At 38.7% G+C, this 26,634-nt stretch overlaps 1 protein-coding gene across 1 annotated transcript in view; it reads right to left on the bottom strand.

Moving 5' to 3' along the window:
* The window catches only part of NRIP3 (nuclear receptor interacting protein 3), a 105,335-nt gene extending 80,256 nt beyond the window's left edge, over positions 1-25,079 (bottom strand). Inside the window, exon 1 of the mRNA XM_053689339.1 lies at positions 24,835-25,079. Coding sequence (XP_053545314.1) covers positions 24,835-25,008 — 174 coding nt within the window. The 5' untranslated portion in view covers positions 25,009-25,079. The remainder of the gene's footprint in view (positions 1-24,834) is intronic.
* Positions 25,080-26,634: the final 1,555 nt, after the last annotated feature.

The raw sequence follows: 26,634 nt of genomic DNA, 5'->3' as shown, positions 1-26,634 counted from the left end.
GTCCTTCGAATTCTATGCACTTTTTGTCTCTGGCTGCTTTCAGTATTCTTTCCTTAACATGATAGTAGTGCAGTTTTAGGATGATATCCCTGTTAGAGTTTTGTTGTGGCCTTATGAGGGCACTATGGACCCTGTCCATCAGCAGAGTAGTTGGTTCAATGTCTGGGACTAGTTGTACAAATAACTCGTTGACGGTTTCTTCTAAATTCTTATAAGTCTCTGGGAGATTACGATTTCTTAAATTAGATCTCCGTAATCTATTTTCTAGATCTTCGATCTGCTCTTCAAGTCTGCTGATGTATGCCGAATTGTCTTGAATTGAGTTTCTGAGTATAGGAATTTCCTCTGTCACACTGTCCAGTTTTTCCTCTAATTCGGCAGTTCTCCCACCTATCTCTCTAAGATCTTGTTTTATCTCAGAGAGAGTGCCATTTTAAATTCTTCCTGAAACAGTGATTTAATTTGTAATAAGAGCTCTTTGTTGGGCTCTTCTGTTCTGGACCCTCCAGGTGTCTCAGAGCTTTGTGCCGGTGAACTGGTTGCAATAGGAGAGTTGCTTTTGTCTGGTCCTTTTTTGTTTTGATTGGGATCTCGATAGACATTCTTTAACTGTTTGTGATTTATTTTTCATCTTGAGATGTTAGATATATAGTAAGCCTTATGTATGACCCCACGTAGTGAGAAGCCTTGGTATGCGTTATTCCTTGTGCTTGTTTGTTCTCAGGATCTCTGGATAGAATTTAAGGGTGTTTGTTCATGTCTGTTATTACCCACTACTTGATGGGTACATTAAATCAGATATCAGGTATTGTGTCTGCTGAGTCCCTCATCAGTATCACATTATGCTTTTAAGGGGGTGATGTGATATTATTGTGAAGTCTCTCTTGTCTAATGACTTGCAGGCTCCTGCTAATTCTCTTCAGATGGTCCCAGGCTGTCGCTGTAAATCTCAACAACCCAGGCAGAGAACTTGGTCTAAGGGAGTCTTGTAAGGAGACTATTTATATATATGCCCGGACTTGTGCTCACATTAAGGCAAAAAAGCAAGGGATGCTATTGATGATCTTGTGTATCCCTGTTATGATATAGGTAACAGTCAGAAAATGGCGTCTTTTCCCGCCTTCAAAACTTCAACTGAGGGGGCGGAGCTAACCGCCATAGCTATTGGACGCACTGATCAGGAGCTCCTGATTTCAACACCATAAAATATGAATTCTCCCTGACAAAACTATTCTACTTAGCTTATATCTAGTCAATACTGCTAAAAGAGGAAGCCGGGGATATGCGGATAAAGAATTGGAGGCTGTGTGCCTCATATTGAGCTGAGAAACGGTGAGGGGGTTCCCTATCACAAGCTGCAGCGCCATTTTGGAAGTCATTTTGGAAGCGGCTGTACTATTGCCCGTGATGGAGCCCCAAGTACTGTACGCTGACATCAGAAACCTACTGGAGGAGTACGGGAGGAGAATATGTGTGAGATTGGATGCTCTTACTGCTAAAGTTCAAGCAGCGCGAGCTCGCAGCGCTACCACGGCTGAGGAACAAGATACACCACCGGAGTTACAGTGTGACGCAACACCTAAGGATTCCCAGCCGCGCTCCCCAGCACTGATGCTTGAGAGTGCAGGTCCCAAACTGGAGCCCAGTTTATTCTCTGTTGCCGCGAGTGGGTTGTGGACCTGGGAGACCACACAGCACGACAGCCTGTATATGGGGGCAAGCTCTGGGGTGCACTGCAGAGCTCATGCGGTGTCCCTCTCGCTTCTTCCTGGCTTTTCACAGCAAGTCTGTGAGGAATTAGAGCAGCTATCTCCCTGGAGTTCAATCCAACAGCAGCTGCAGGTTCAGCATTCTATCCACTTCTGCTCTGCTCCCACGAACCACAGAGACGGTATTGGTTGAGACATAGGACTATGTTTACATTGTGATGCTGTAAGCAACATTCATATGTATTTGCCCGCTTGTCAGTGCTATAATATTATCCCCTGCTGTGCATTAGATGATAAGTTATGAAGGCTCACAGTAGCCTGAGATGTGCACATGAAGAACGGGACAATGCTGTTTTACTGTTCACTAAAAGAGAACATTAGATATGGATTCATACTCACAGGACATAAAAGTTATTCTATTGTTGAAGCCTGGAGACTTAAATCTCATAAACTACTTGAGCTATGATATTGACTGCCATGCAATGTTTTATTTTATATTACATCATTACTCACTAATGCTTAGTATCAATGTTATTTGGATAGATAGGAAGAAAGTCTACATACCATATCAGTATATTACCATGTATGATCAACTTAGAGCTCTGTCTATAATGTACATTCTAGTTAAGACTGTCCACATGCTTAGGTGTCCTTATTCAGACAGACATAATGTTAAGTTATTCTATCTATATCTCCAGGCCCTATGTTATGAATGTAAGCTAACAATAGTAAGATCTGTCATTTTTGGCTATCCCTCTGCCCGCCCCCTACCCCCTTCCTCTCCTCCTTCCTCTCCTCCCTCTTCCTCCCCTCCCTCCTCCCCCCCCTCCCCCCCTCCTTCCTCCCCCCTCCCCCCCTCCTCCCTTCCCCTCCCCCTCCTCCCTCCCCCTCCTCCGTCCCTTCTCTCCTCCTCCCTCCTCCTTTCCCCCCTCTTCCCTCCTTCTTTCCTCCTTCCCTCCTCCATCCCCTTCCTTCCCCACCTCCTCCTCTTCCCTCCCACCTCCTCCTCTTCCCCCATCCTTCCCTCCTTCTTCCCCCCTTTCTCCTCCCCTTCCCTCCTCCTTTCCTCCTCTTTCCCCTTCCCTTCCCTTCCCTCTCCCCCCCCTTCCCCTACCTTCCTTCCCCTTCCCCTCCCCCTCATTACTTCTGTGCGGTTGGGGATGATTCCCCTTTTTTCTGCACCCTTTTGGCAGAGTTTAGTAGCCTCTGCCCTACCTGTAGAGCCATGACCTAGTTTTTCTTTCCCCCTGCAACATGATAGAATGGCTCTCAGGGGTTCAACACAGGATCATTGATTTTATAGTGATTTCCTGTTTTCTGTAGTCTGCTTAAGATAATAGTTTAGAGATTGCCTATGTTTTAACGGAGGCTCAGCATCAATGGTTATCAGATTATAATAATTATTAAGAGAGGCTATACTCCATGCTTTTCCAAATGATGATCTCTACAGAGCTACCCCGATGCCTTTACTATGCTTTACTGTATTGATATTATATATACACTTCATATTCTGTATTTATCCCACATAAGTTGAAATTGCAATCTTTACTATTATCTACTTTGCCATATCCTCAATTGTTTTGTTTAGCTTTGGGTCCCACGATTGGACCTGCTTGTCTGAGGATCTCGCAAAACTCACAAGTTTTAAAAAATGAGGTGCCCACTGTGTAATGTCATGTCAGTATAATATAAGTTGTATAATGTATTCTGATGATGAGACTGTTGTCAATGCGATATTTAACCTCAATAAAAAACTATATAATAAAAAAAAAAAAAAAAAACTTCAACTGATACTAGCCTCTTTATATATGTCAGTTATAAGATGTATAGATGGCTGTGGGGGTTGCTTAACGGTGAGGCCCCCTTACTGTTAGTTATGTCTGATGTGTGAAGTTCTGTAACCCTTTATTGTTTGACTGTTGGGTCTTTAAATATCTGGGTGATTAATCAGCCATGTGGTATTGAGAGGCCTGTGCTGTAATTATATAAGTCCGGGATCTCTTATAGTGGATTTGGCCTAGAATGTGGCGAGCAGGGGGCTAGATAGGAATGCTTACCCCTGTCAGAGGACTCCGACTTCGACTGACAACCTCGTATTCGTATCCCTTCAGGCGAGCTGGCTCCGGAAGGCCCGTAGGCCTCAAAAGGTTGCGGTCAAAATGGCGAAGTTTCGCGCCATAACACACCCGGCCTATTACTTATGATAGACGCTTTGCTCTACCTTCATGGGATGTCCGCCTAGGTGGCCGGTGTGGCTGAGTCCTGTCTGTGCTTCTGGATCGCGGGTTTGTTGTATGGGGATTTATCCCCGGGGTCAGCAATCACACCTCCGTGTTTCACAGTAGGAATGGTGTACCTGTCATTATAGGCCTTGTTGACTCCTCTCCAAATGTAGCGTTTTGGGTTGTGACCAAAAAGCTAAATTTGGTCTCATCACTCCAAATGACTTTGTGCCAGAAGGTTTGAGGCTTGACTCTGTGCTGTTTGGTGTATTGTAAGCGGGATACTTTGTGGCATTTGTGTAGTAATGGCTTTCTTCTGTCGTCTCGACCATGCAGCCCATCTTTCTTCAAGTGCCTCCTTATTGTGCATCTTGAAACAGCCAAACCACATGTTTTCAGAGAGTCCTGTATTTCACCTGAAGTTCTTTGTGGGTTTCTCTTTGCATCCCGAACAATTTTCCTGGCAATTTTAGTTGGTCTACCTGACCGTTGTTTGGTTTCAACAGAACCCCTCATTTTCCACTTCTTGATTAGCGTTTGAACACTGCTGATTTGCATTCTCAATTCCTTGGATACCTTTTTATATCCCTTTTCTGTTTTATACAGTTCAACTACCTTTTCCCGCAGATCCTTTGACAATTCTTTTGCTTTCCCCATGACTCAGAATCCAGAATCGTCAGTGCAGCACTGGATGAAAGATGCAAGGGTCTGTCAGGAGTCCAGAAACTCATTGACCTTTTATACACACACACTAATTACAAGAAAACAGATCACAGGTGAGGATGGTTACCTTTAATAGTCATTCAAACCCCTTTATGTCAACTTGTGTGCATGTTATGAGGCCAAAATCACCAGGGTATGTAAACTTTTGATCAGGGTCATTTGGGTAGTTTCTGTTGTCATTATGATTTAAAAAGAGTAAACACAGTTGACTGATAATTAATGGCTTCAGCCAAACACTAACCACGAGTGAAAGAAAAGTTTTTGTGTTATCATTCATATTCTCTGAAAAATGGCCAAGAAATCATAAATTTTGCCAGGGTATGTAAACTTATGAGCACAACTGTATTTTAAAATGCTAGATTTTATAGAAATGTGTTGATAAGCTTTTCAATTAAAATAATAACTACCCATTTTGTTTACTTTTTACATTCACATTTCGGGCTGTGCATACCTGTGGCAATTTTTCAATAATTTGGGTTTTCAATACATCTGTATTTCATATTTCCATAAATTGATATTTTCACAGTTAACACATGTAAACTACTCATTTAAAGCGGTTACTGTACTACACTGTTTGATAAAAATCAAGAAATTAAAGGGATACTGAACCCAAATTATTTCTTTCGTGATTCAGATAGAGCATGCAATTTTAAGCAACTTTCTAATTTACTCCTATTATCAAATTTTCTTCCTTCTCTTGGTATCTTTATTTGAAATGCAAGAATGTAAGTTTAGATGCCGGCCCATTTTTGGTGAATAACCTGGGTTATTCTTGCTGATTGGTGGATAAATTCATCCACCAATTAAAAAGTGCTGTCCAGAGTTCTGAAACAAAAAAAGAAGCTTAGAAGCCTTCTTTTTCAAATAAAGATAGCAAGTGAACGTAGAAAAATTGATAATAGGAGTAAATTAGAAAGTTGCTTAAAATTGCATGCTCTATCTGAATCACGGAAGAAAAAATTTGGGTTCAGTGTCCCTTTAACCCCTTAATGACAACTGACGTACCAGGTACATCATGCATTAACAAGCAGTTAATGACAATGGACGTACCTGGTACGTCAGTTGTCTAACAGAGTGCTGGAAGTGATCACAATCACTTCCAGCAGCTCTGAGGGTTTTGCAGTGATGCCTCGATATGGAGGCATCCTGCAATACCCCTTTACAAGCCTCCGATGCAGAGAGAGCCACTCTGTGGCCCTCTCTGCACCGGTAGTGATGGTGCCGATGGTGCCTTTGTCCGGTGGGAGGAGGGAGCGCGTGCACGCGCGTGCACGTGCGCACATTAGCCACACTGACACCAATGAAGGAAGGGGGGGAAAAAAAAGTTAAAAAAAAAGTTAAAAAAAAAGTAAAATTTTTTTTTTTTACATATAAAAGGATCTGGGAGGGGGAGGGGGTGGGGGTATTGTGGGGGGGCTGCTACACTACAGAAATAATTAAAAATACAAATAAAAGTTATAAATAAAATTTAAATAGTTTGGTTTGTGGGGCCAAACTGGGTACTGGCAGACAGCTGCCAGTACCCAAGATGGCGGTAATTAGGTAGGGGAGAGGGTTAGAGAGCTGGAGGGGGGGATCAGGGAGGTTGGTGCTAAGGCAGGGGTCCATCACAACTAAAATATTTTATAATTTTTATTTAAAAAAAAAAAAACTCTTTTATTTAGTACTGGCAGACTTTCTGCCAGTACTTAAGATGGCGGTAACAATTGTGGGGTGGGGGAGGGAAGAGAGCTGTTTGGGAGGGATCAGGGAGTGGGATGTGTCAGGTGGGAGGCTGATCTCTAAAATTAACCCTGCAAGCTCCCTACAAGCTACCTAATTTAACCCCTTCACTGCTGGGCATAATTCACGTGTGGTGCGCAGCAGCATTTAGCGGCCTTCTAATTACCAAAAAGCAACGCCAAAGCCATATAAGTCTGCTATTTCTGAACAAAGGGGATCCCAGAGAAGCTTTTACAACAATTTCTGCCATAATAGCACAAGCTGTTTGTAAATAATTTCAGTGAGAAACCTAAAATTGTGAAAAATGTAAAGTTTTTTTTTTTATTTGCTCGCATTTGGCGGTGAAATGGTGGCATAAAATATACCAAAATGGGCCTAGATCAATACTTGGGGTTGTCTACTACACTACACTAAAGCTAAAATTAACCCTACAAGCTCCCTACAAGCTCCCTAATTAACCCCTTCACTCCTGGGCATAAAACATGTGTGGTGCGCAGCGGCATTTAGCGGCCTTCTAATTACCAAAAAGCAAACACAAAGCCATATGAGTCTGTTATTTCTGAAAAAGGGGATCCCAGAGAAGCATTTACAACCATTTGTGCCATAATTGCAGAAGCTGTTTGTAAATAATTTCAGTGGGAAACCTAAAGTTTGTGACAAAATTTGTGAAAAAGTGAACTTTTTTTTTTATTTTTATCGCATTTGGCGGTGAAATGGTGGCATGAAATATATATACCAAAATGGGCCTAGATCAATACTTTGGGATGTCTTCTAAAACAAAATATATACATGTCAAGGGATATTCAGGTATTCCTGACAGATATCAGGGTTCCAATGTAATGTAGCGCTAATTTTGAAAAAAAGTGGTTTGGAAATAGCAAAGTGCTACTTGTATTTATTGCCCCATAAATTGCAAAAAAAGCAAAGAATGTGTAAACATTGGGTATTTCTAAACTCAGGACAAAATTTATAAACTATTTAGCATGGGGTTTTTTTGGTGATTGTAGATGTGTAACAGATTTTGGGGGTCAAAGTTAGAAAAAGTGTGTTTTTTTCCATTTTTTCCTCATATTTTATATTTTTTTTTTAGTAAATTATAAGATATGATGAAAATAATTGTATATTTAGAAAGTACATTTAATGGTGAGAAAAACGGTATATAATATGTGTGGGTACAGTAAATGAGTAAGAGGAAAATTACAGCTAAACGCAAACACTGCAAAAATGTAAAAATAGCCATTGTCATTAAGGGTAAGAAAATTGAAAAATGGTCCGGTCATTAAGGGGTTAACTACTCAGAACAACAGTAATTAGATTTAGGCAGACGCTTGCAAGCATAACCCATTGCTGTATGTTTATATGGAGATTTGGGGGGATATTTATCAAAGGTCTGGCGAACCTGATCCAACAGTGGGAATCAGGTCTGCCAGACTTCACTGAATGCAGAGAGCAATACGCTCTCGGTATTCAGCATTGCAACGTCGCCCCCTGCAGATTCGCGGCCAATCGGCCGCCAGCAGGGAGGTGTCAATCAACCCGATCGTACTCGATCGGGTTGATTTTCGACGATGTGTGTTCGTCTGCTCAGAGCAGGCGGACAGGTTATGGAACAGCGGTCTTTAGAAACACGGTCCTTCAAGCTCCATCCGGAGCTTGATAAATGGGCCCCGAAGTGTGCAAGGTCCAAAACCTGTTACTGTGCTTTGTGAGCCTTTTTAATTTTTACATGGTTTTACTATGGTTTTATTTATTCTAATTTAAAAAACCCACATGTGTTAGACTAATGATTTGTTTTATCTCATTATTCAACCTGTACTACCTGAAAACCTATGCCTTTTTCCCCTTGTTTAAACATCATATTTTACCTGTTCAAACGCACAAAGATGAACACAAACTCACACACACAAACATACATACCTTTACCTATACATACATACATATACATACACACATGCATGCACAAACACAAATATACATACTTATATACACACACACTATACAGCTACACATACCCACATGCATGCACAAACACAAATATACATACTTATATACACACACACTATACAGCTACACATACCCACATGCATGCAAAAACACAAATATACATACTTATATACCCACACACTATACAGCTACACATACCCACATGCATGCACAAACACAAATATACATACTTATATACACACACACTATACAGCTACACATACCCACATGCATGCAAAAACACAAATATACATACTTATATACCCACACACTATACAGCTACACATACCCACATGCATGCACAAACACAAATATACATACTTATATACACACACACTATACAGCTACACATACCCACATGCATGCACAAACACAAATATACATACTTATATACACACACACTATACAGCTACACATACCCACATGCATGCACAAACACAAATATACATACTTATATACACGCACACTATACAGCTACACATACCCACATGCATGCACAAACACAAATATACATACTTATATACACACACACTATACAGCTACACATACCCACATGCATGCACAAACACAAATATACATACTTATATACACACACACTATACAGCTACACATACCCACATGCATGCACAAACACAAATATACATACTTATATACACACACACTATACAGCTACACATACCCACATGCATGCACAAACACAAATATACATACTTATATACACACACACTATACAGCTACACATACCCACATGCATGCACAAACACAAATATACATACTTATATACACACACACTATACAGCTACACATACCCACATGCATGCACAAACACAAATATACATACTTATATACACACACACTATACAGCTACACATACCCACATGCATGCACAAACACAAATATACATACTTATATACACACACACTATACAGCTACACATACCCACATGCATGCACAAACACAAATATACATACTTATATACACACACACTATACAGCTACACATACCCACATGCATGCACAAACACAAATATACATACTTATATACACACACACTATACAGCTACACATACCCACATGCATGCACAAACACAAATATACATACTTATATACACACACACTATACAGCTACACATACCCACATGCATGCACAAACACAAATATACATACTTATATACACACACACACTATACAGCTACACATACCCACATGCATGCACAAACACAAATATACATACTTATATACACACACACTATACAGCTACACATACCCACATGCATGCACAAACACAAATATACATACTTATATACACACACACTATACAGCTACACATACCCACATGCATGCACAAACACAAATATACATACTTATATACACACACACTATACAGCTACACATACCCACATGCATGCACAAACACAAATATACATACTTATATACACACACACTATACAGCTACACATACCCACATGCATGCACAAACACAAATATACATACTTATATACACACACACTATACAGCTACACATACCCACATGCATGCACAAACACAAATATACATACTTATATACACACACACTATACAGCTACACATACCACATGCATGCACAAACACAAATATACATACTTATATACACACACACTATACAGCTACACATACCCACATGCATGCACAAACACAAATATACATACTTATATACACACACACTATACAGCTACACATACCCACATGCATGCACAAACACAAATATACATACTTATATACACACACACTATACAGCTACACATACCCACATGCATGCACAAACACAAATATACATACTTATATACACACACACTATACAGCTACACATACCCACATGCATGCACAATCACAAATATACATACTTATATACACGCACACTATACAGCTACACATACCCACATGCATGCACAAACACAAATATACATACTTATATACACACACACTATACAGCTACACATACCCACATGCATGCACAAACACAAATATACATACTTATATACACACACACTATACAGCTACACATACCCACATGCATGCACAAACACAAATATACATACTTATATACACACACACTATACAGCTACACATACCCACATGCATGCACAAACACAAATATACATACTTATATACACGCACACTATACAGCTACACATACCCACATGCATGCACAAACACAAATATACATACTTATATACACACACACTATACAGCTACACATACCCACATGCATGCACAAACACAAATATACATACTTATATACACACACACTATATAACATGTAATCTTCACTGATCCTAAACTTAAACACTCACATATGACACATTCTCATCTCCTTTCGCTCACCAACTTTCTTCTTCTTGCAGTTGGGGATGTCTTGACTATCCCAGGTCCACCCTCTGTTCCATCAGCTCACTACGCTAAATAACACCTCATATACCTTGCCCACGTAACCCTCTAAACCTCATTAACTGCACCTCTGTTCAGTGGCGTAGCGTGGGTTGTCAGTGCCCAGGGCAAGGCAAGTATTGCGCCCCCCCCAACCCCATTTTAGATATGCTGCTTCTTCTTACATTTGGGACAAACCAAGCAAAGACCCAAGCCTGGTAGATCACATAAAGCAAGGGACACTGTCTCCTCTCCCACAAAATGCTCCCTTAACCATCTTTACTGGATAACTAACAGTTATTGCTGATGATACCCATATCCCCAAAATATGTCCCTTGTCATAAGCAGCTGCTAATCAGTAGCGCCTTACAAACAAAGCCATGAAAATAATATATTGGCAATACAAGAGGCAGTGGGTGAAGCCTGCAAGCATTATGTGCTATCCCCCTGTGATCAAACCCTGTCTGCAGCTCTCCAGAGCTGGGCAAATATATACAATATTACATTTTAAGATTTATTCTCATTTTACACATGGGTGGAAAGCCCCCCTTAACCCCCATCTGGTGGTGACATGTCCTGATCTGTAAAACTTCATGGTACAAATACTGCAGACCACAGGGTGCACCCACCCCCACATTGCAGCAACCCATATTGTATATGTGGTGCAATAGGTTTTTGGTAAGTCGTTAAAAAGAGGAAAAGGGGACACACAGGTTGGCAGCTGTTACATAAGGTTGTCCCTGCTGGGCAGACTGTCTTTTGGGTGCCAATGACATATAAAAGTGGGGTATATATTCTACCTTAATAAATATAACAATTGTAAGTAATCAATATAAAAGGGGCATGGGACAGACAACCCAGCATTACATACATATATGGGGGGAGGGTGTATGGTATTTAGGGGGTGCTGTTAAATTTATTTACTAACACAAATTATAGTTATTTTTTTTTACTTTAAATGCAGTAAGGGTGAGTTTAATGTAAATAAAAAAGGCAATGAGCACCCAAACCCTAAAAATCGGTAAAAGTCCACACCTCAGGAGTCCAGCAAGAAATAGATTCAAGAGGGTGAATTCATAGGACTTCTTTGATAGGAGACACACACAGTGAAATGCCTGGTGAGCAGCACAATCATGGTGCCAGACAGCACACAAATCCCTAAATCTACTTCTGCCCTAGGAAGGTCATGGAGGGGAAAAATCAAATACAGGAAACAAGGCCTCATTTTTGTCAACTGTCACAAATATACTTTTTTTGTGCAAGGACAAGATGGCGTAAGTTGTAATCAGAATCCGGTCAAACATGAAAGTATGGTCTCTGATCACCCCACCATCCCACTAACTAGGTAACTGGGGTTAACAGAAAGGCAGAGCCCAGCCATGCTGCCACCAGTGCCACTGGTTTGAAAGAGATTTATTGCACTTTTTAAGGATTCCTCCCCCCCACCTCTGCTTAGAGATCCTTAAAAAGTGCCCCAGGCAATGCATGGCATTCTGGCTCTGGTTCCTTTGTTGGAAGGGAACTTAATTGTTGGGTAATAATAGAACCGTAATTAAGCTGCATTTTGCATGTTGCTAGTATCAGGCAAAAACAGGGCTATAAGTAAGTCTAGTCCTGACACCTTACCTTAGTCGCGGCATCACCACATTCCTGACGGGTCGCAGAACAGAGCTGGGGGCCTGTCAGAATTTTTAGCCTCCCTTCTTCCCTTTGCTAAGTTGAGGCTGGAAGCGCCCCTCAGAATTATGCGCCCGGGGCAACCGCCCCTGTTGCCCCCCCCACGCTACGCCACTGCCTCTGTTAGCACACCCCAATTCGCTTGTGCCCTTCTAATGCACACTCTGTATGCAATAAGCTTACATCTATTCATGACCTATTTATCTCATGTTCAGTTAACCTGTTAGCCCTCACTGAAACTTGGCTTTCCTCCTCTAACTCAACTGCTGTAGCCTCTCTGTCCTATGGTGGCCTGCACTTCAGTCACACTCCCAGGTCAGGAGACAAACAAGGAGGGGGAGTAGGAATTCTCCTGGCTCCACACAGTACCTTTCACTGCATTCCTTCACCCCCTCTCTTTCCTTTTCATCTTTTGAATTTGATGCTATCCGCCTCTTCTCCCCTCTAGCTCTTTGTGTTGCAGTTATTTATTGGCCCCCTGGCCCAGCATCACAATTTCTGGACCACTTTGAAGCCTGGCTTCCACATTTTCTCTCTTCTAATGTCCCTTCTCTCACCTTAGGGGACTTCAACATACCCATTGATAATCCTAACATGCCTGCTGCCTCTAAACTTCTATCCCTTACCACCTCTTTTGGCCTGTCCCAGTGGACAACATCTCTAACCCACTGTGAAGGCAACTCCATAGACCTGGTCTTCACTAATCTCTGTGCCGTTTCCAACTTCCTTAACTTCCCCTTTTCACTCTCTGACCACCATCTACTAACTTTCTCTCTTACTCTACCTGCTACATCTTTGTAAGCCCCCAAGAAACTTCTACCTTACAGGAATTTAAAGGACTTGGATCTCTCAGACTTTTCCACGCAACTGAATCCTCTGCTCTCTGACTTTTCATCCCTCTCTTGCCCAAACCTGTGGCACACCAAACAGACCAGATATCTTCAGCGATGTTCATGGGCTGCTGAACGGCAGTGGAGGAAATCACGCACCTGTGCTGATTTCCGGCATTATAAATTCATCCTTAAGTCCTACAACTCTGCGCTCAACCTGGTCAAACAACTCTATTTTTCCTCCCTTGTGTCATCTCATGCATCCAACCCCAGAAAGCTGTTCTCAACCTTTAACTCCCTTCTATGTCCGCCTGCACCCCCGCCCACTACCAACCTCACTGCTCAGATTATTGCTGATCACTTAAAAAATAAAATTGACACCATTAGATAAGAGATCTGCACTTCACACCCTTCAAACCCAGCAATCCTACCAACCCCTTCTATTAACAAAACTCTATGCTACTTCCCCCCTGTAACAGAGGAAGAAGTCTCTGTACTCCTATCCTTGGCTCATCCCTACCCACTTGACCCTATTCCTTCACAACTTCTTCCCTCTCTCTCTGCTTCACTAACCCCTACCCTATCTCATCTCTTTAACCAATCTCTCACAGCTGGCACATTTCCGGATACATTCAAGCATGCATCAATCATACCAATCCTAAAAAAGCCCTCGCTTTACCCCTCCACCCCTTCTAACTATCGACCGGTCTTTTTACTTCCCTTTGCTTCAAAATTATTGGAACGATTGGTCTACAATCGGCTAACTCAATTTCTCATGACTATCTCCTTACTTGATCCACTACAATCTGGTTTCTGCCCTAAACACTCAACAGAAACTGCTCTTGCTAAAGTAACAAATGACCTGTTATCAGCTAAAGCAAAAGGCCACTACTCCTTACTAATTCTTCTTGACCTATCCACTGCTTTTGACACAGTCGACCATCCTCTCGTCCTAAAAATTCTACTTTAATTTGGCATCCGAGAAACAGCCCTCTCCTGGTTTGCCTCATATCTCTCAAACCGCTTATTTTCAGTTTCCTTTAACAACATATCTTGCGATCCTATGCCTCTCTCAGTTGGAGTAGCGCAAGGCTCTGTCTTGGGTCCCTTGCTTTTCTCTCTCTATACATCCTCCCTTGGAAAACTTATAGCCTCCTTTGGATTCCAGTACCACTTATGGGCTGATGATACCCAAATCTATCTTTCATCTCCTGATATCTCTCCCTCTTTACTCAACCAGATTTCCAACTGCCTCTCTGCAATTTACTCTTGGATGTCTTCACACTACCTCCAACTCAATCTGTCCAAAACTGAGCTGCTTCTTATTCCCCCCTCTTCGAGACATTCAACACCTGACATTTCTCTGACGGTTGGAGACTCTATTCTTAACACCTTACCCCAGGTCCGCTGTCTCACTTTCAACTCACATATACAAGCGCTTACCAAATCCGGCCATTCACACCTACGCAACATTTCCAGAATTCGTCCCTTCCTTACTCAAAAAACAACAAAAATATTTATTCATTCCCTCATTTTGTCACACATTGATTATTGTAACCTACTCCTAAATGGCCTTACAAAACTCTGCCTCTCCTCCCTCCCATCTATTATGAATGCTTCTTCTAGACTCATCCACCTAAGTCGCTCTGCCAGTCTGGCTCCCCATACACTCCAGAATACAGTTTAAAGTATTAACCCTAACTTACAAAGCACTAAACAGTCTAACTCCCAAATATATTTCCTCTCTTATCATGACATATTCCCCATCCCGTCCTCTTTGATCAACCTCTGACCTACGTCTCCACTCCTGTTATCTCTACGTCCAACTCCCACCTCCAAGACTTTGCACATGCTGCTCCTGTCCTCTGGAAATCTCTACCCCGCTCCATAAGACTGTCTCCAACCTTGTATCGCTTCAGACGCTCCTTGAAAACCCACCTATTTAGAGAGGCGTACCATATCTCCTCCATCCCTCATCCGAACTAAACTAATACATGAACTGCCTGACTCACTACTGCAACTACAACTGATGTAACAAGCTACCCAACCTTGTGTCTCTGCACCCTAAACCTGTAGACTGTGAGCTCTCTGAAACAGGGCCCTCTTCCTCCTGTACTAGATTTGTTTAGTTTTATGTTTTGTATTTTTAGCAAAAATGTTGTCATTGTATACCCCTATCATTGTACCCAGCACTACAGAATTTGGCGGTGCTATACAAATAAATGATAATAATAATAATGTATTTAGAGTATCATGTGTATTTATTTGCAATCAATGGATATTTTAAGAGCTCGGACAGTTTTTTCTCTGCACCTGTGCATCCCTTCCTGATTGCAGTGTAGTTTTAAACACCACCCCTACACAGGTGTTATAAAATGGGCTGGCATATAAGATGACATTTCTCAATGAAAATGAAATTCAAGAGAAGGAATAAAAACACTAAAAAAATATCATGACAGTAAAGAGGTGATTTTAATTTCTGCTGTATCTGATAAATGACAGTTTAATGTTAGGTAGACTATCCCTTTGAGCTATCATTTTAAGATTATATTAAATCAAACATCATTACATTTTTAAAATCATTGTCAAAAATATTACACTGTGTGTCCTAATGTCATCATCAATGTTTAACTTTAATACTAATTTCACATATACATACTTTTAAAGTATAATACACAATGTAACAAATGGCACTTACAAGTTCTGATGAGTGTTCAATGACACAAGTATTGAGCAATTTGATTCATTAGTGATAGTATAAAAAGGAAGTTAGCTATAGTATGTAATGTATTTATTTCATTTGTATCCCTATATCTACTAGTCCTGCTGACAGACAGACATTACCTGTCATTAAAACTACTTTTGAAATTAATCTGTCCCTTGAAATTACATGTGATTATATTATCATTTAACATATTATTTAGATACTGAACATGCGTATTTGTTGTCTGTGTGATTTAGAAAGAGTATACAATTGTAATCAACTTTCTAATTCACATAAATATGTAATAAGCTTCATTCTCTTGCAGCATCTAACATAACCTTTCTGGGTTTTCAGACTCCCATTGATTTCTATGGGATTCGAGGCCTCAAGGGTGGCGGTATGAACGATAGGTAGGCTGCGGCGGAAAAGATGCGAGCGTTCCAGTTGAATGTTTAATAAATTGGGAAGAGGGTCAAATAGATTCGAATGTGAATTCGAAACATCTGTAATGACGCAAGCATCGATCTGTGTCAAATTGAGATCGCGGGATCGTATATTACCTCACACATTTCAACATTTGATGATGTTGATGCTTTGTTAATTATGGCGGATTCAATTTGCATCGAATATGACGCGAGATTTAAGCAGATTCCATGGTATTATCAGTTGAAGCTTTGATAAATCGCCCCCTTACACTTTACACACACTAATTTTGTATGTGCTCAAGCAAGCTAGTTTACTTTCAACATGTAATAAGTTGGCGTAGTCACAATATTGCTTATCGCTCCCTAGGCTAACTTTAGCGCGCCACTTTCAATCTAGTCCTAAATGTATTACTAAGTGGACACAGGTGATCAGAATACTTTACTACACAAGTGCCAGCTTTGTAACATCTAAAAGGTTAAAAGAAAAATCTTTTAAAGAATGTTTAAAAAAATAATCGTAAGCAAAAATGTATATGCTGTAAATTGACAAACATGTGAGCCTGGGTAACTGTGTTTAACCCCTGTATCAAATCTCTATATTAGAATGTTTGTGTAAAATGCCATTCCTGCTTTGTTGTGGCTATACCTGTGTGATGATTGATATAAGTATTCTGCTGCATAATGTGTGGGATGTATGTTGTCTGCAATTTAAGTGACAGTTGTACAATATGACATTTTTACTGAGCATTTACTGTGATACTTTCCTATTTGTTAGAGAAGTTGTTTTATATCTTTAGTATCAGGAAATGCTTCCTTGTGATGAATTAATGAATAGGCCCAGTGTGTCATCTAAAGAGTTAATATTCACATTTTATTCATTTCTTTATAGCAAGAATCTTCAAACAGCAAGCGCATTATCCTCAGTGTTTGGATTCATTAATTCTTCTGCTTTGAAAGTATAATTGGGAGGCCATTTGCAGTGTTCAAAGACAAATTGACAAATTATGCACAGTACTGTGGGATATGACCTCTGTGACACCACAGCTACATCTGCTGCTCTCTGTCTCTCTCTCTCTCTCTCTCTCTCTCTCTCTCTCTCTCGCTCTCTCTCTCTCTCTCTCTCTATATATATATATATATATATATATATATATATATATATATTCGGTTAAAGTTTTTTATTTCATCATAAGCATCTCCTATTACCTTTCTGGGATATACTTTCTCTTAAAATGTATTTTTCAGAATCTTAGATTTTTCACAATCTTGTTCCCTGAAACAATTTCTTTTGAGTCTTTGGAATTGACCATATTATTAATCCACTTGGTAGGTTTCAAGAAATGTTTTGGTGTCAATTTTATTCTTCTCAGTATATAGAGTTAGGTCAAGGAAATGTATTTATTTTTTACTCCCCTCTTTTTGTGAAATTTAGATTTAGATCATTTTTATTTAGATATTCAACAAAAGAGTTGTAAATGACTCCCTTGCCAGATGATTAAAAAATCATCAATGAATCTCTTTCACAATATTATATTATTCATATATGGGTTATTTTGCAACAATTTTTGGCCCTCAAAAAAACTCTATATATACATTTGCAAAGTTTGGGGCAAATTTGGTCCCCATAGCAGTGCCCCACTGTAGAGAAAGTGCGTCTTTACATTGGAAATATTTTCTGTTTAAAATAAATTATATTTGTATTTTTTTGCAGAGACCCTTTTTTGTGTGGGATGGAGGTGAAGAAGCAAGTAAGCAAGTGTCTGATTGTAAAATCTTCCGTTAAACGTCTTCTAGAATAGATAGTAACTGTGGAGTATCTCTCACGTCAGACTGTAGATAATATATATATATACTGTACATATATATGTATGTATGTATGTATGTATATGTATATCATAATGCAGGGAACTCACAGGTGCTTAAATAAATTCTTCCTTTATTGCAATATCTTTAAAAACAGTCAAAAGTAGTTGACGTTTAAGCTTACATGGAAGCCTTTTTCAAAACATCTGAGTGGAGCGCAAATATCATGCTTGCGAAAGTGCAAATTTTGTGCTTCACTCGTAATCTAGGCCTTAAAGGGACAGTATACTAGACATGTGCGATTCGGTTTGGTTCGATTCAGAAATTCGGAAAATTCGGCAAATTCGGAGATTCGGATCGAACCGAATCTCCAAATTAAAATAGTGCCGAATCTACTGAATAAATCTGAATAACTTCGGATTTATTCGGTAGATTCGGATGGCCATGGATTACACTAGTATTGTACAGTATATTAGGTTATATCACTCTGCTATGGGTTACACCTAATGTACAGTACATAATACTAGTCTAATCCCACCTAACACTTACCGAAATTCCGAATTTCCGAAACCGAACTGAATCGAACCGAATCCAGCCGAATTTATTCGAATCCAAATGAATCTGAAACAAATCCTAACCGAATTTATTCGAATCCGAATGAATCCGAAACAAATCCGAACCGAATTGATTCAAATTTTTCCGAATTCGAATCGCTCCGAACCGAAGTTTGAAAAAATCTGAATTGATCCGAACCTAATCGAATTTTTTCGCCATGCACATGTCTACAGTATACACCAATTTTCATTTAACTGCATGTTATAGACATTACTATAAAGAATAAGTTGCACACATACTGATATAAAAATCCAGTCTAAAACTGTTTAAAAACTTACATAGAAGCTCTCAGTTTAGCTCTTTTGAAAAGGTAGCTGGAAAGCCCACTGCAAGTGGGAAATAAGATGCTCCCCCCCCCTTCTTTTTCATATGAAAAGACCCTTTACACAAACAGGAGCAAGCAGGAGAAGGTAGCTGACGGTATTCACATAAAACTTTGGGGCTTGGTTAGGAGTCTGAAAATCAGAGCAATGTTATTTAAAAATAAGCAAAACTATAAAAAAAAACGTTATCAGCTATATAAATAGCTCATCTACAAAACATTTATGCAAATTAAAAATCAGTGTATAATGTCCCTGATTTCCAGATTGTAAACATTTTCCTTTTTGTTGAGAAACAAGTCTGAGGCCTACACTATACCTTATTGAGACTCATAAATATATATCCTTTGTGCACATATAAAGATTATTATTTCTTTTTATTTGTTATTTTTTGTGTATTAACAGGTTTCCTATATTTTATGTAGCATATATTATATTCATGTTAAAGGAAACCACTGCAGGTACTGACTGCAATTCCGGCTACAGCACCATACAGACCAATGCCTGGACCTATAATTCCTTTACAAAACCTGCTGCTACTAAACATATAGGGGTCAATTTATTAAATGCCGCACAGACATGATTTGCTGTCCGCCCGACATCGCTAAATGCAGACGGCATAAGCTGTTGGCATTTAACATTGCCCAAGCATTTCTAGTGAACTGCTTGTGCAATGCTGCCCCCCAGCACATTCGCGGCCAATCGGCCGCTAGCATGGGGTATCAATCATCCCACCTAAAAGGTGGCGGACAAGTTCTTAACTTACGTTTATGGCGAGTCGGAAAATACGTCCGTAGAAAGCAGCATCCTCTGCTTATTAATTCTACCCCATAGTCATTATTTTTGTTTTTCAGGTAAAACGCACGTGCTAAATCTCTAAATTCTCTGATAATTAGCTGGGCATTGCAAGAAAACAGAGAAGAATGCCACACATATCACAATTCTTTTTGCATACAATGTTTTTAAAAGTAGATGTGAATATTTGTACAGAAATAATAGCGAAGTCGCTGATTGGGACAACTCCTGCCGTTGTATTGGTTGACAGGGAGCCTGCATACGTTTACAAGAAAAAGGTAAATATATGTCTAGAGCAAGAACATGTTCTTTCATAATTGTAATACATTTCACTGGTTTTAGATGGAACACAAAAGTACAGTGTCCCTTAAGGATCACACTCTGTTCTAACAATAGTTTATCACACTGCCCTATATAACTGACATGAAAGGTTTGCTGCTGTGCGCAGAATAAACCGTGTGATGTTCTTAAAGGGGCATGAAAGGCAAAATGAGACTTGCATGGTTGGAATAGATCATGCAATTGTAAAAGTCTTCTCAGTTTTACTTATATTATAAAATGTACTTTTTCCCTTCATATCCTTTGTTGTAAAGTATATTTAGGTAGGCTCAGGAGCAGCAACGCATTGGTGGCTAAATATATAGGTCTCTTGTCACTCACCACCAGTGCCGGTAATGGAGCTTCCTTCTATTAACCTTTGCTGGGGTTAAACACAGATATATGCACAGTGCAATAATACAATGCTCTGATACAACAAGTTCTCCAAAGAGATCTTATAGACAGTTTATGTATGCGTAGTGTACATTAGCAATTAAAGGGACATGAAACCCAAATATTTCTTTCATGATTCAGATAGGGTATGTGATTTTAAACAACTTTCCAATTTACTTTTATCATCAAATGTACTTTGTTCTCTTGGTATTCTTGGTTGAAAGCTAAACCTAGGTAGGCTCCTATGCTAATTTCTTAGCCCCTGAAGGCTGCCTCTTAATAAAGGGATTATTTATCTTTTAAACAATAATAATTCTGGAGTAGACTGTCCCTTTAACTTATTCATCAGTTTATTACATTTTGAGTCTTTACTTTTTCTTTTTTTTAAAAGTACAATCTGTTTTAGTATCACATTGCTAAAATAAAAAAATATATATATAAATATACTACATTACAAATAATACACACAAAGGTGTTTTTTGAAGCTGCAGAATATCCTAACTGATTTTCTCTGCATGTATAATCAAGTCACAGGAATGACCAGGTGTGACAAACAGAAATAATTGTGTCAGAAACTGCATGCTATCATAAAGGGATTTGTTATCCTATTATTGCATCAAATATAGGGCATTTTAAAAGATATTACTTGTATGATCATATCCTCATAAACAAAAAAAATAAATGTTTTATGCTTGTGTGTGATTTCTGCTCCACCGGTACAGACGCGGAAATCCCCACATGATAGATTAATAGTTCCAAAATAAATGTATTTTCACACTGACTTTTGTTAAAGCATTAATATATTTTAAAATGTTTTTAATGAAGCTTTTTATATGCAATAGCTTTTTTTTGTATTTGTTTAATGTTCTTTAATCATTTAAAAAAAATTTTTTTTACGAATGGCAAATCATAATAGATTGCAATAATACACTATCTAATATATGTGGGTAACTTAGTGGGTGAAATAGTTTCATAAGAAAAAAAAAACATGGTTACATTTTGCAAGTTAAGTGTTAATGAGTTTGTGTGCGCCCAGTGTGTTTTGTAATCCTAATGAGAACATAGCACTTCTCATCTGAAGAATGTTATACTGTGCTTTTCAATACTTCAGCATTAATTCTGTTTATTCTCTGTTCTAATTAGCTTGAAAGCTTGTTCATTCACTGCAGCTGCATAAGCAACTCTGCCCCGCATACTCTGTACCGCATATTTATTTGTATGTGTTTTTATTTTATGGTGGTTTCACAAAACTACCTCTTCATCACATTGAATTACTGATCATAGCTAACTGTAGGATCTATCACAAACCTTTAGAAAAGCTTATCAACTGATTATCCAAAAACAATCCTTATAGATGTTATAGGGATATAAAGGTCAAAGCTGAAATGTACATGAGAGCATTTCATTGTGAGATATAAACATGTTTGCAATATACTTTCATTAGAAAAAATGCTTTGATTAAACGTTATTATTGGTTTTCTGCTGCATACTCACATATGCTGTGAGGGCTGTGCACCAGTATTCAAACACCTCACCTTCTCAGAGAGTCAGTGGTGGTTGTATGACACAAATGATATCTTCACGGAAGCAATACGCACGATTTTCAGTTCTCTGAGCTTGAATACTTGTGCACAGGCCCTCACAGGATATGTGCGTATGCTTCAGAAAACACTAATAACTTTTACTAGAAGCATTTTTGCTAATAGCAGTTTATTGGAAAAATACTTCTATTTCAAATTGGAAAGCATTTATGCACATTTTAATTTTGAGCTTTCTATCCCTTTAATGTTTAATTCTGTAGAAAAATTATTAGATAAACATTATTGCAGCACCTGGGCAGAACATAACTAGAAAAACAATCAAAAGCAGCATCACACATTGGGGCCTATCTATCAAGCTCCGAACGTAGCTTGAAGGCCCGTGTTTCTGGCGAGTCTTCAGACTCGCCAGAAACACAAGTGCTGCATAACCCTGTCTGCCTGCTCTGATGAGGCGGACAGGAATTGCCGCAATTCAACCCAATCGAATACGATCGAGTTGATTGACACCTCCCTGCTGGCGGCCACAAGTCAGCAGGGGGCGGCGTTGCACCAGCAGCTCTTGTGAGCTGCTGGTGCAATGCTGAATACAGAGAGCGTATTGCTCTCCGCATTCAGCGAGGTCTTGCGGACCTGATCCGCACTGTCGAATCAGGTCCGCAAGACCTTTCATAAATAGGCATTATTGCCTCCAATTATCAGTAGTTTCCTGTTTGGGAACTGCAAAGCTTGTGGCTCTTAAGTGTTACTTTTCCTATGTGCTTAACCCATTTTCAGCAGTTTAGCACATAGCCAGGATCAGAGCAGAAACTGCATGCTCTAACAAATTAGAGGGTGCAATTTTTGCATAAGAATCAGCTTAGGTGCTTATAGTGCTTTTGCTGATCTATAAAATTGCTCTAGAGAACAGACTTACAGTTGTGTGTCACACAGTCTTATTGTGTGGCTTGACAACTCTGGGGTATAGTTAGGAAATGAAATCGTTTTTGTTGTTGTTTAGAAGATTAACAGAACACTGCTATTTAAGAGCACAATCTGGTTATGTCCATTAGTGTTTAATTGGAGAAATATCTCCTCAAACACAAAAAGCAACATAGAAAGTGTGCAATGGTTACTGGTCCAAGTATTATACATCACTGCTAGAGAGGCCTGCGGCTAAAGAAATATATTTCTTATAAAGTATATAAGCATCATGTTAATAGACATTTTATATAAGAACTGTTAACATGTAAAATTGTATCAAGCAAGAAAAAGAATAAAAACAATTTATTGTAATTAAACACTCACATACAGTATATAGCAACACATATACACACAGGGTCTAGCAGTATGTTGTGATACATATTTTATGTTATTTAACTTTTTGTTTAAATGGATAAACTATAGAGAAATTGGCTTGTACAATGGGATGTCTCACTATAAAGCAAAGGTTATCTCTTGAAGGCATGTAAAATATTAGTCCAGATAGATAGATAGATAGATAGATATATGAGAGATAGACAGAAAGGTAGATAGATCAATAATAGATAGATAGATAGATAGATAGATAGATAGATAGATATATGAGAGATAGACAGAAAGATAGATAGATAGATAGATGATAGATAGATAGATAGATAGATAGATAGATAGATAGATAGATAGATGAGATATAGACAGAAAGATAGGTCAATAATAGATAGATGATAGATAGATAGATAGATAGATAGATAGATAGATAGATAGATAGATAGATAGATAGATAGATAGATAGATAGATGATAGATATATGAGAGATAGACAGAAAGATAGATAGATCAATAATAGATAGAAGATAGATAGATTGATAGATAGATATGGATCTGTCTATTTTTAAACATTACTGAATAAATTTCATTTTTCCCATTGTTAATATTTATTAATATACAAATGAAATTCTATTTATAATATTTTCTATTCTCAAATCTTTTATATATCATTATCAACATTGAATACTGAAACCTGAATGCATCTACTGATTGTAAATGGGTTATGTTGCCTTGCATTGCTGGTCTAAAGTTACCCCAGAAGCAAATTGGTTTCAAACATTATCCAGTTTATCCACAACATTTAATCAAGAATGTACCTCACCAAAAGTTTTCCCCCAGAACTAACTGTAAATAGATTTTTGAGTTTCCAGACAGCTATTGCTAAGCATGGAATAGCTTTGTGATACATATTGATTGTGATTGCTACAAACAGAACACAGTAAATAAAATTAATAATATATTTCCTATGCAAAATGGTATTTGTAATAAGTCACTGTCTAAAGATGGAGTTTTCCTTGCAGAAGGCACACATGAAACACTTTTAATAACATTGTACTTTTTTCATTTTTCTTTTTTTTTTTTTATCCTACTCAGTATTGTGAGTGCTTATCTTTCTGCACAACTAGATCAGACAATGCACATTAATACAGCAGTATCAATTGTATACAAATATGCATTAATTCAAACAGCAGTTACTTTGTATACCAATTTTATTAACATATTTAATTGCTGCTGTATCAAAATATGAACACAATTATTTGAGTATAATGTCCTTTTAAACAAATTGAGATGCTGCATATATGGTGTTGGCCAAAACTGACATAACCTGTCCCACCCTTTCTAAAAATGCTTTAATTGAACTTACTGTGTCCTTGGATGTTCCCAGTCTGTTCATCCCATCCAAAGGCAAAAGATCTGCAGAATCCTTATGGATAAACTGCACAGACTGTTTCATCCTTCTCTGCTGTCTAAGAGATGCAGCTTCCCTCAAATCTGCATCTTTCCTGCTACTCTCAGTAAGAATTCCAGAATAAAACATTTCCCTGTTTGTGTACAGCTTCTCTAATGTGCTGAAATGAGCAGAAGAAGCCTTTTGCCTTGGATTTTATAGTTAATGTCATCAGCTGACGTAGCCACAGTAGCAGGTATAAGCCAGTGCTTTCAGAGAGGGAGTTGGTTATGCACATAAGTAAGGATGGTTGGAAAATGAAGAAATATACAGCAGCCTATGGCATATGAGGTTATAGGAACATCAGATAATAAATAAATATAGATTCAAGCTCTCCCTCTCGCTGTGGGTTTGATAATGAGACGAGTCAACATGACATCTGCATAGAAAAAGCCAGATTTTAATTATGCCCTTAAAGTGGATCTGGCTTAAGGGAGATTTTCCTTTCAGTTCACTGGCTATGAAACATGCTATTAAAATACAAAAGAACCATATTATTAATCTCTATGCTGCTTACAATCTAAATTGACTGCTCACTGAGAGGAGGACCCATGTTTTTGTATATAAAGGCAAATTACTGGCTACGTCTCTGCACAGTTGCATTGGTTTGAAGGGAACAAAAAGTTGATGCCAACTTGAAAAACCTTATAAATGAGTTGAAACATTTGCATCTTGCTCCAATACTAAGTTTTATATTGGTTTATATTATATTATATACTAGCTTTAGCCTTGGTTACCAGAGGAATATTGTGATTTAAATAAAGTTGTTTGTGCACTCACTAATAAATTGCGCTGTACAGATAAATATATTAAAGTTCTATTACATTATATATCCCATATTCAATACACTTCTCAATAGAAAGGCATAGGGACTGGACAGTTGTGCTTTCTAGAAGTGCCTCACAATTTTTAGTTGATACAACAAGCTAATGTGCAAAGTTTAGGAAGAAGTCTTTCCTGCCTATTCAGCTTCACTGTTCTAACCTTTATATATCAGAACTCACTGATCTTTTTTTTTCACCAAGAAAGCAAACACTAGACACTACAATCTCTTTTTATTTCATATTTTATTAAGATTATATTTGGTACAGATACTGTTTTTTTGTGTTTTGGTTTGGCTAGTCATTGTTAATGTTAAATGGTGGAGAAAGCACTCTTTTCGTGCTTAAAAGGACAAGAAACACACATTTTTTTTCTTTCCTGTTTCAGATAAAACATAAACATTTATAAAATCTTTCAAATTTAAATCACAGGTTTTAATATCATTTGTTTGCTGATGATCAAATTCAAATCTACCGCTGCACCAGACCAAAGTGTCAATATTTTGTGTGGCCACCATTATTTTCCAGCACTGCCTTAACCCTCTTGGGCATGGAGTTCACCAGAGCTTTACAGGCTGCCACTGGAGTCCTCTTCCACTCCTCCATGATGACATCACGGTTCTGGTGGATGTTAGAGATCTTGTGCTCCCCCATCTTCCGTTTGAGGATGCCCCACTGATGCTCAATAGGGTTTAGGTCTGGAGAAATGCTTGGTCAGTCCATCACCTTTTCCCTCAGCTTCTTTAGCAAGTCAGTGGTCATCTTGGAGGTATGTTTGGGGTCGTTATCATGTTGGAATAATGCCCTGTGGCCCAGTCTCCAAAGGGAGGGGATCATGCTCTGCTTCAGTATGTCACAGTACATGTTGGCATTCATGGTTCCCTCAATAATCTGT

This window comes from Bombina bombina, chromosome 7, assembly GCF_027579735.1.
Source record: "Bombina bombina isolate aBomBom1 chromosome 7, aBomBom1.pri, whole genome shotgun sequence".
In the NCBI taxonomy this organism is placed as follows: domain Eukaryota; kingdom Metazoa; phylum Chordata; class Amphibia; order Anura; family Bombinatoridae; genus Bombina; species Bombina bombina.
This window is presented reverse-complemented; position numbering and strand designations above follow the sequence as displayed.